The sequence below is a fragment of the Marmota monax genome, unplaced genomic scaffold (assembly GCF_021218885.2).
Source record: "Marmota monax isolate L192 unplaced genomic scaffold, Marmota_monax_Labrador192_F-V1.1 WCK01_AAM20220418_F8-fsc00016, whole genome shotgun sequence".
Classification (NCBI taxonomy): Eukaryota; Metazoa; Chordata; class Mammalia; order Rodentia; family Sciuridae; genus Marmota; species Marmota monax.
Genome location: NW_026695209.1, coordinates 17,005,355 through 17,017,736, shown reverse-complemented (window position 1 = coordinate 17,017,736; position 12,382 = coordinate 17,005,355). Strand labels below are relative to the sequence as shown.

At 30.9% G+C, this 12,382-nt stretch overlaps 1 protein-coding gene across 4 annotated transcripts in view; it reads left to right on the top strand.

Annotated features, from left to right (window-relative positions):
- The window catches only part of Robo1 (roundabout guidance receptor 1), a 1,045,885-nt gene that overhangs the window by 131,066 nt on the left and 902,437 nt on the right, over window positions 1–12,382 (top strand). For all 4 annotated transcript variants that reach the window (XM_058574582.1, XM_058574581.1, XM_058574578.1 and 1 more), the window contains exon 2: window positions 2,397–2,535. In XM_058574582.1, coding sequence (XP_058430565.1) covers window positions 2,448–2,535 — 88 coding nt within the window. In that variant the 5' untranslated portion in view covers window positions 2,397–2,447. The remainder of the gene's footprint in view (window positions 1–2,396; window positions 2,536–12,382) is intronic.

Here is a 12,382-nt window from a genome sequence, read left to right as displayed (position 1 = left end):
TAAGGACAGCTTAGTTCAAATCGACAAATTGACAACAGCTATGTGCAGATAATCCTACAAAATTGAGTCACACTTTATTCAGATTGGCATTCTGAGTGTCACAAAAATGAATAATAGGACTTTCTTTTTTAAATGAATTATTTTTTATTTACTCCCAGATTATTGACCTATTTTAACTAAGTATTTTGTTAAATGAATAAATAACTCTTTTCACTTCCCACCTTATAAAGCTAATGAATTGTCAACACTGTTCCAGAGGATAACCATATAATATCACATATCTGACACTCTACTCCATTTTATTACTGCTTATGTCCTTTATAAGCATTTATTGTAGATTCCTATACTGTTTTGAGGGTTCTATGATAGTTTCCCTTGAAATAAATTTATCCTATTCATTCTAATCACTTATCTTCTAAACTGTTTAGACTATATTACAGTCCATCTTTAAAATCCACAGTGACTTCTCATTACCTATATTTATCTGCTCTCATTTATTTCTGTTCTCTATCACATGGCATTCTGGGAGACTCTACCATATAGCCAAATAGCCAATCCTTCATGGTATATTCACTTATTTTGAAAAGTAATTCCTTAATCTCCACTTGTAAATATTCTTATATCTCAGAATGCCACTTTTGCAGTAGAACTTGGGTCAGTTACCCCAGGAAAATCTAATCAGTTATCTACATGTTTTATTCTGCCATTTGGGGAATCAGTATCATGTCAAAGGGCCAGATGGCTCAACATTGTAAAGGCTATATAAAACAGAACCAAAGCCAACATTATTATTTTTTTAAAGATTTTTTTGTGAGAGAGAGAGAGAGAGAGAGAATTTTTTAATATTTATTTTTTAGTTTTCAGCAGACACAACATCTTTATTTGTATGTGGTGCTGAGGATCGAACCCAGCGCCATGCAGGCAAGTGTGCTACCGCTTGAGCCACATCCCCAGCCCCAACATTATTCTTAAAGGAGAAAAAAATGAAAACACTTCCTCTAAAAAGAGCAACAAGATAAGGGTGCCCACTTTCACCCCTAATATTCAACATAATTCTTGAAACTCTAGCCAGAGCAATCAGACAAGAGAAGGAAATTAAAGGCATATAAATAGGAAAAAAAGAGCTCAAATTATTTGTTTGTTGATGGTGTGATCCTATATTTATAAGACCCGCAAATCTCCACTAGAAGACTTAAAGAGTTCATAAATGAATTCAGAAAGTAGCCCTATACGAGATCAATATTCATAAATTAATTAGTTTACCATACTTTGATGATGAAAAAGAAATTAGAAAAAATATTCCATGCCCAATAGCCTCAAAAATATAAAATACTTGAGAATCAGTCTAACAAAAGAGGTGAAGTACCTGTACAATTAAAACTATAGAACACTAAAGGAAGAAATTGGAGAAGACCTTGGAAGACAGAAAGACCTCCCATGTTCTTGGATAGGGTTACAAGCTTTGTTGTTTACAGGAGAATATGTAATGGTTCTGTGTCTCTTTTATGACTGATAAAAAGTGCCTGTTCAGAATAGATCATCTAACAAGTTTTGTTTTAATTTGTGAATTCATTGCATTAAAGAAGCCTCAAATTATTTATGCATCTGGATGAAAAGCAAGAATGTGGCTGTGTTGTCTATTTTTGTCCCCAAAGTTAATATAGTACCTGACTCTGGCATAAGCAGTTTGTAATGAATTTTTAAATGATCCATTAAACACATAGTTTTCTAGATTTGATGAGAGTGTTCTACTTAAATTTGGGGGAAATTAAAGTGAAAACATGTGGGGTAGATAAAACCAAGAAACCACTAGTGATCCATATCTGACTGAAAATGAATCTTAAAAATTAATAAGTGCCATATTTCTTCAAAATGTCCAGTATTCACCTCCTATGTGGAGGTTACATTCCAAGCCCCTAATGGATGTCTGAAACCACAGATAGCACCAAATTCTCTATGTATTATCTTTTCCTCTGTATACATAGTTTTTATAAATCAGGCATAGTAAGAGATTAACAGTTATAACAAAATAGAACAATTACAACAATGTATTATATTAAAAGATCTAAATACAGTCCTTTCCCTCAAAATATATTATTGCCTATACATTTTCCTTGTGATAATATATCCCAAGATTCAAACCACTGTTAACCATGGGTCACTGAAGCCGTGGAAATCAAAACTGCAGATAAGAAGGGACTACTGTAGGTTGTGGCATATATCCTATATAAGTCATATTCATTTGGATTATCAGTGTGCTTTATCATTTCAAAAAATTGTATTTTGTAACTGTTTGAACTATAATTTTCACAAGCTACTTTTAATATTTTCTTTAGCTATTTTCACTATAACTAAACATGACAAAAGAGTAATTTGGATAATTTTTATCTCACCAGATAACATAAATCTGTATCACTGGCTGGGTGTAATGCAAGGAAGGGACAAAGATGAAATGGAAACATCTTCCTTTTTTGGTCATAATATCACTCCTCAGCGTGTCAAAACATCATCTGTTTCTGGCTCAGCTTATTCCAGGTAAGTGGTATGCTTTTGTTTCATCAATAATTAGTATTCTATTTTTCTTTAAATTTGTTTGATTTTTTTTTAAATTGTGCATTGTAAATCAAATGTGTTTCTTGTCTTTGGAACTTGTAAGTCTGTGTGAATGGCTTCTTGTGTGTGTGTGATGATAAACTTCAGGGATGAAATGGTCACTCTTGAATACATAGTGCATTATTAACTCCCAGATAAATATGAGAAAAAAATTCAATGTCAATGAAACATAAAAGGAGTTATTGTATTAACTACGTGAATTAAAGTGTCAGAAGAGTAATGTGTAACACCAGAAGCATTGGGTAGTCACAAATGTGTGTCAGTATGTTAGAAAAGGACCATCAAAAAAAAGTGAAACATTTAAAACTAAAATTCCCTTAGAATAGTGACATTTTAATTAACAGGCTGAACGTTGTCAGAATATAAAATGCAACATGCTGCTATGTTGCTACCATAGTTACCATTGTTATGTGTGAAGTTAGAAACCTATTTCCTTGAAGTCATAATTTTATTACTGGTACTAAAAAAGCATTTCTATGAAGTGTTTTACTTAAACTATTTTATAGGAAAGTAACTAAACCCAAAGTTATGGTAGAAGAATGTAGAAAAAATACTTTGATGCATTAATCAAAATATAATTTTACATTTCCTCTTAAATAGAACTATAAGGGATATCTATATTATCATTTATATCCACACACTAATTGAGAATTATAAAATATCCAGAGTCCTCACTTTTTTTTTTCCTCTGCTAGGAAAATTGTGTAGGATGTAAGGATCTTACAAACAAATAGATTTATATGCCCATTAAAAACATTTCTGTATGATTGAAGGGTATAGAAAATTTGGTGTTTTGCAAGAAAATGCACTTATAGGCATTTTACTGAATTAGGCTAACACACTGAAATTTCTACACATTTTAAATTTTATCTATTACTATATTCTCCTTTTTTGCTAGCATTAAGAACCAATGTCAAAAACTGACAATAAGAAAATTCAATGCCGTTTTGAATACATCTACAATGTAAAAAATTTCAAGTTCACTCACTGTTTTACAAATTGTTATGATAAATACAATACTTATTTAAAAGTGTTTTGAAAGCTACAATTTGTAGATACGTACATAGATAAAGTTTAGTTGAATTTGTCTTTAAACTGTCTGGTAGCTAATAGCTGCCACAGGTCTACAAAGTTAGTCTGTGATCTAGTTTTTTAGCAGATATTAAAAACGCAGAATGGTCAGGTGAGGTTTGAAACAGAGTTATCTATCTACTCAAAGAAAGAATGCATGCATGAGTAGTTATGGCAGGGAGATATGAGGTTAATGTAGGGAATAAAAGTATGTTCTTTATTCAAAAGGATATATATAATTTCAGAGCAAACAAAACTGGAACATTTAGGTGCAAAAATTGTCAACACTCTGGTTATTATCTTACATGCAAGCACTTTTAAATATAAAATATAAAGAGATCTTAAAATACATGAGTTTATTTTCCAATAAGATATGTAGATTGGTAACAAAGTGATAGATTGGTTATCAGTGAGTTAAAAATATGCCATACACATTAGTGACTTGGGATCCATTTTGAGGCAACATCTAAAAACGAAATAAGGGTAGCCAAAATGGGATGCATAGTTAGAGATGCCTTTTTTTTCTTTTCAGGATCACAGAGTTCAAAAATTATTTCAAAGTAATTTATCCGTCAAAAGAAATATGCTATTAGCTTTTCAAAAGGAACACCTGCCGAGTAAAAGTCATTTTCATAACTGCCTCCATTCGAAGCATTGGTTTCAGGCTAGGGAGGTTAGAAAACCTACTGAAAGGACTCATCATTCTTCGAATGTTGCTTCCTTCCCATTCATCTTAGAATGAAGTCCTGATTCTTTTGTTGTTGTTCTAGCTTTCTTACATTCATTACAAACTTCACATCTGGAATGAATTTAGCATAGCTCACAGGAAGCAAAAACGTAGCTTTGAAGATCAAATATCAGTGTCTTTTTTAAAAGCTGAGTTTTTCAGTCAATGGACTATGTCTGCCCTTCTCCTTAAGGAACAAATATCTTCCTTCATCAGAAATTTATTTTGAAAGTCAGATAAAGGAACAAAAAAATGTAGCATGATTCTTAACAAATGAAAAGGTTGTATTCCATAGTACTTGACTTGGAGAGTTATTTTTGGCACAGGTGTCTAATGAAACAACATGTATCAGAGGACAATATAAAAGAACAAGTATATTAATTGCCAGATCTAGATTATCTTATTACCACAACAATAAAGTGGTTTTCAGTCAAGTTACAGTTATTTTACTTGATATAACTAAATATCAATATATCATTTCAATATAATTTCTGGAATTGATGGATTGTCCTAGTTTTTTAATCTTTTATTTCAATGTATACTGCATTTTAAAAATTGCTTTCAGGTTTTACAATATTACATGTTAAGCAGTTGATGTGTCAGAGTGTGAAATAGAAATCGCTTGTACATATAAATAAATATATACTCTTGTTGGTGAAAAGTAAATTAGTGTTAAGAGAAAAGGACAAATTAAGAAGTGCATCTCAGAATAACCAACCACTTGAGTTTTTGCCTCATTGTATACAGAGCCTTCCAAAATTGGCTTCCTCTTTATTAAAACCACTGGTAGACACTCATCTTGTTAATTTCCTTTATCTCTAATTTATGTGTAAAATACATTCCTACACCAGCTTTGGTTATCTCTTGAGGCATGCTGTATCAGGGCTGCACCACATCTTTATTTAATCTCTGCTGAAAAGGAATCTGACAGATACCCATCTTCACATTTTAACCATCCACCTTTAATTGCAACAGATGTCAAGAAGACAATGAAAGACAAATGTTAAATGACACGTTTTAAAATTACACAGTTCACCTATAGTGGAATTGAACTGAAATTTTGAAGAATAACTATGGTAAAAAAACAAAAATAAATAAATAAATTCTAGGTTTACATTGCAAGATTTTAGATAGAGATTCATGAAGGGAAAGCCTACAAGGTTATATTTCTATTTGAATAAATCAGACAACCCATTTTAAAGTTAAGCATGATTTATTTTTCCTCTTCATTCTCTAAATGTGTGCCAGTGTTGTCCTTCATTAGAGATGCAGGTGCTGACAGGGTTATTTCCTTTGCCCTGCCTCATGTCAACAAGCCTTGAGTGTGAGACTTTCTGAAATGATTTACTGCTCCCCCGCCCCACCATCCCTCCTCCACCACTTCAGTATCTTGCTATTATACTCAGAGGAAGGTAATTGCATGGAGCTACATGTTATAAGGATTTGAATCATTCCTTGAATGGTAAATTTTTTGAAAAAGAACCCTTTTATGTAAAATTCTAGAAATCATAATATATTCCATATATTCCAAATTTTTGCATTTTAGTTTTTATATGGCTAGCAGATATATTTGAGGAATTATTTTAGACTTTTAAAATGTTCATCTATAACATGAAATAAATAATGAAAATAAATTTCTGAAATCTAAAGGGGACAGAATCTTTAAGCATTTTCTTTGAAATGTTTTGATTAACAATTGATATTTCATATATGCTTCCTTAAGAAAGGTTTTTAATCCACAGGAATATGTTTTCCAAAGATTGAATTAGTTTCAATAGTAGAATAGTCATGGACAATAATTACAACTATGCACATTCTTTAGAATCTATAGAGATTGATTGTTTGAAAGCAAATGATTTTTTAAATTGCAATGACTGTTCAAAAATCAATGAAGCATTTGAAAAGTTTCAGATATTTATTCAATTAAGATATAATACTTAAGTATAAAAATACTTAAACTTATACAGTTTTTCACTGACAGAAGTATTCTAAATAAAACTAATTTGTATGTGCTACTTGACAAATCTGTATGTCGAGAGAATTTTTAATCAACAAGATTTTATAGATTATTTTTCTTTATAAACTTCTAAGGCACTTATTACAACTGAAGTTTTCTAAGGTTCTTGGCAAAATGACTGAAATAAAGAATCTAAATTTGAATCTATAATTTATAAGTATCTAAAATTATCAAATTATTCTCTTATTATATATAATTTGAGAAACATAGCTTTAGACCTATTTTAGATGGTAATTGGATTTTTTGCTATGAAATCAATCAATCAATCAATCAATCAATCAGTAGAGTCCAGGGTAATGCTTGAGGAGGTTATGGAAGATTACTGAGTACGCAAGAAGATAAAAAAACACAGGAAAATGACTCATGAGGGCTTTGTACATGGATAGACATGTAAGCTTTAGTAGTCTTACAAGGTTGGAAATGGGTGGGTGGGAAGGTGAATTGTAGACTTTTGACAAGACATAGGGATTCGAGTATAAGGAGCATCTCATTCAGATTGGCAGAAAGACAAGGTTCATATTAAAAGAAGTTTGGAGAAGTTCCCAGGCAGAGTTTTGAAATTCAAACCACAAGAGCATTTTACAAATGCTGAGCGGCTTTAACTGTAAATCTGCTTTGTAAGAAGTAGTGAGAGATCTGAGGAGTAACCTAATAAAATAATATTAATTAGAATAGTGAATCAAGTGGGAAAATGGTATATCAATTTGTTCCTTAATTTATTTTTTCAAACTGTACCTACTGTGGCAAGTTTTTCTTGTAAATTTGGGGAAGACAGAGTGAATGAGTATAGGCTTAGTATTTTTCATTCTCCTTTTCTGTGCAGAAAACAGTCTTAAAAAATCAATTACTACCCAGGCAACATGGGAGGCTGAGGCAGGAGTTTTACAAGTTCAACCTCAGACTCATAAACAACAAGATTCTGTCTGAAAATATAAAATACAAAGGACAGGGGATAGGGTCATTGGTAAGGCAACCCTGGGTTCAAATCCCAGTCTCAGAATAAAAAATATACATTTAATTTTCTAATTATAATAGATTGTCATTACAATAGAAAAGAGGGAATTTTTTTCTGAAATTATTCAAAAGTTTTCTTTGAAAACTATTAAGAAAGTAAGTAGTAAATAGAAAGTATTTAAGTTCATCAAAACATATTATAAGTCAAACATTGGTTCTATAATCAAGTGGATGCATACAATTATGCTCATGAATTTTTAATTTAACATTTATACTTCTTTATGTGTTGAAAATAATTTAATTATGAATATATATTAAATCTGAATGTTTATGAATAAATTAATTAAAGGAAGAATGTACCAATAAAGATCTCATTTTGAATGAAACAATAGTAATGAAAAACAGAAAAGTTTAAAAAGATAGTACGATATAGATTCCAAGAAAATGAGTGATAATAGAAAATGGGAGGGAAAGGAGAAAGAGCTGTTAATAAAAAGAGAGGTGTTAATAATTCTTTGTGGTTGAGCTAATGATGGCATCTTCAAAAAATAAAACAAGAGGGCTGGGGATGTAGCTCATTGGTAGAGCGCTTTCCTAGCATGTGCAAGGTCCTGGATTTGATCCCTAGCGCCACAAATAAACAAAAACATAAAAATATAAAGCAGACACAGAGTGATGATATTTAGTATATATCCATCATTAAATTATTTTTAACATAAAAAGAAATATATATAAATGTTAAAAATGCATAAGCATAATAGTATGCATCCATTTGATTATAGAACCAATATTTGTCTTATATGTTTGATGAGCTTGAATTCTTAAGAAACTCAAAATGTTGTTTAAAGTCACCATGCACAGATGCATCCACACATATAGACATATATATGTACACACACATATCTGTATTTATTACTTAGTATTGTCCCTTGTATAGATTTAACAGCAGTGGAATATTCTAGTCAATTAAGCAAGTTAAAGAGAAAAGTCGTAATATTAATATTATGCAAACTATATAATAAATGGCTGTGAAATATATGATACATATGAATTTTCCTCAGTGTAATTGTGTTGTTCAAGATTTTCACTCTTGACATACATATGTGTCTTAACATACATATGTTTAATATGTATTCATATATATACATACAAATATGATTTTATATTTGTGTGTTTGCAAGTGTCACAAAGAACCAGAAATTCTATCCATAGATTATCAAGTCTTGAAAGAAAACAAATACTTAAGGAGGGAAAATAGCATTTCTTACTGTGCAGAGACCATCATTCAGGTTAACATGAGATCTTAATAACTAGAGAAATTGCCAGCTGCACTTCAATTCTGTGTCTCTTATTAGCCTTGATCTTCTAGTGTGAAGCTTTATTTAATTGTTTAAGTAGATGGAAGCAAACTAACAGACCCAGTCAGCTATGAGATCCTCATGAAGAAACTTGTATTTGCAATCTAGCTGTAGATTCCAGGAATACTCTTCCCTGATGATATGGCCTTTGTGATGAACCTGGCTTGAAAAACCCCATGTGCCACCCAGTCTACCTAATTAAGCCATCAGAATGCATTGCACGAAACAGAGTGCCTCATATGGACTGGTATAAGTAATTTTTGCTTCTCTATTGCTTGGTTAATAGAAAGAGGCGCTATCCTAGATTATGACTGATAGACTCGGTGTGGTACAGCTGTTGTAATTGTGCCTGAGGGTCGAGAAAGCCTTTGGTTAAAAAAAAAAAAAAAAAGAGCAAACCATTTGCCTGAGACATTGGCATTACTTCATTCAACTATGTTTCCCTGGATGTCCTGGTGAGCATTTATTTATTTTGCTTTCTCTTTTTACTTGACTCTTTCTTCCATCCATGTGCCACTGCCTTTTGTTGTATAAACAGACAAAACTCCTGCCACGAATTTGCATGAGATAATTGCTTTGAAAATGGTTTCTTTTATTGATTCAATATTTCATTGAGAAAATTATTGTTTTTCCTATTGAAATATGAAAATATGTTAATAATTTGTCATAAGAATAAGTTGAACACATGTAGGCCCTGAAAGCATAAAAATATGCCAGAACTGGTTTCTGCTCAAAGGAGGTATCTACTATAAATTTTGAAAGAAGAGTATCATAATACACATGTGTGTGCATATACATGGATATTTATATATGGATGTATATATATTTTTTAAGCACATATGTTTAAGTATAGATTTATATAAAATGGCATTTGTGTTTTCATTCTAAATTATTCATGCAGGTCTAGCTATTATACAAAATCTGTTGGTAAGAAATAAATTTTATCCTGGTAAACATAAAATAAAATTTATCATGACCTGTCATTTTTTTCCATCAGTGTTAATGGTCATTCTTGAAATTGCCAAGATACTAGGGCAATGCATCTACATAAATATTTTGTATATGAAAAAACCTGTAGAGATATATAATGAAAATTCACATTTTTCTATCTGAATAGCCTTGCAACTGTTTTAATATTTCACCCTTTATAGGTTTATAGCTTGACATGCAATTCAAAAACAGGCATCAGTAGTAGTTGTCCCTATTACACTAAACTGAGATGGGGGCTCCAGTGTCTCTATGGTTGTTACTCTTATTCATGGTGTCATTGCTCATTGAGTTTTAATCATAAGTTGTGATTCTAACATATTCTTCCTATATCTTCCACTTTTTTTGTCTTTTATTTTCTAATATGATGAGAAAATTCTGGTGTTGAAATAGTCACTATCTGAAAGGAAATGTTACTCTTTAATAATTTGTATATCTGATATAATCTTTAAACAAATCTTATATTTATAAGGCAAAAATATTGTAAAATATATATATCTATGTATTGGTAAAGAAAAAATATAACTACCAATTAAACCACAATGGAATGTCATGGATAGTTTTATGCAATGATTAGTCACCCTACCTTTCATTGTTTGAAGTTTCTTTCATCTTTAAGTAAGGGAGCTGATAATTTTCTTTTGCATTTAGATTGGCAGGTGGCAAAATTTTTGATATTTATTTGTAAAATAGTTTCTTCTACCAAAGGGTATCTTCTTAAATAGCTTAATTTCTGTTTCACAAGAAAGTATAGATTATGGCTATTTCTCCAAAATTTTGTTGCCTTTATGGATGTCAAATCTATGTCTAATCTTGTTTCTGAGCCTGGAATAACAATAACATTTACTGACAATACTGAATATATTAGTATCATGGAAGAAATATTAAATAATAATTAAACTCAACTTGTATACTCCCTTTAATACACATAACTCTGATGATTTCACAGTAAAAACAGTTATGACCAAGTAAGTGCATCAGAGCCAATGATATTGCATCATAATTGCCTTTCAACTCACAGGAAATATTATCAACTCTAAGAATTCAGACAGGAATTAAATATGAAAAAATGTAATCAAATTGATAAAATATGATATATGGAGGGAAATTAAACTGGTACATACTACATGTTCTTCAAAGTTGTTTTATGTGAAGATAACCAGTTATTAATAGATTATTTTTTAAAGCCACAAATATGGTAAATGTAAAAAAATATATATATAGTACAATAGGAATAGAAATGTGTTGAAAATGAATCCATTTATAGGCTAATTTTTTACTCTAGATGGAAGACTTTCTTGGGTTTAGGAGCCTGTTCATTATAAAACCAAGGCTGTTTACTTAGGATGTTTGTACCTTTATAATAGCTGAAATTCTTAAGAAATATATATAACACTGATATGCATATTACAGTTATTTATTAGACTATTCTTTATAAAACTCTTTTCATAAAATCTCCTTGAAAGAAAAAGCACAGTTTCAATAGGTACAATGCTGTTTTTCCACAAATTATCTCTCAATGATAACAGTTATAATAATAAGAATGGACTTCATTATACTTTCAAAAGTACAATGATGCATAATTATGTACAGATTAGAGTAGTTGTTGAGTATTGATTAAATAGTGGATATAATTTTAAAAACTGTCTAGTTTTGATTAGCAGGTAATCTTCTTAAATCAACCAGCAATGGTCTAATATATTGATCATATTTACTGAAATCAATTTATCAGTAAAGTGGAACTTATTATAATCATTAGCATTGTGCTTTTATAAATATATAATTCTTTTTTAAAAAATGAGAGAGAGAAGAGAGAGAGAATTTTTTAATATTTATTTTTCAGTTTTCGGTGGACACAACATCTGTATTTTATTTGTATGTGGTGCTGAGGATCGAACCCAGTGCCCCGCACATGCCAGGCGAGCGTGCTACCGCTTGAGCCACATCCCCAGCCCAAAATATATAATTCTTATATTTGTCTACAAAAACTTTAATGAGACGAAGTTTAGCTTTTTTAAGAAACTGACGAACTGTCTACATGCTATTTTGCATCCTCACAAATGATAGTCCCTGTTTCTCCCCATCCTGGCCAGCATTGTGTTGTTACTGTCTTGGACTGGAGTCATTCTAATATATATGTATAGTCGCTTCTCATTGTGTTGATTAATATTTCCCTAATAGTGTGTGATGTCATTATGCTTATGTGCAATCTATACTTCTTAATGAGGTGCATATTTAGATATTTTTCCTTTTTTAAAATCAGGTTGGTTATTTCCTTACTGTTGAGTGTTAGGAACTCTTTCTGTATTTTTCATATAAATACTTTATCAGATACATAAATTGTGAATAGTTTTTTCCCAGATTGCAGCTTATCTATTGGTTCTTCTTAGTGTCAGAACAGAAGTTTTTCATTTTAATTAAGACCTACTTGTTGTGTTTTTTTTTTCTTTGATGGATCAAGCTTTGGGGGTTGTAAAAAGCCCCTTACCAAACTCAAGTACCACTAGCTTTTCTCCTAAGAACACTTATATACATGATATTTTTCTCCTTTGCATAGGACGCTTATTTTAAATATACAGAGTGATAGTTCCTTATAATGTCTTTAGGGTAACAAATAATATTGAAAAGAATCATTCATTAAAATGAGAATCAATA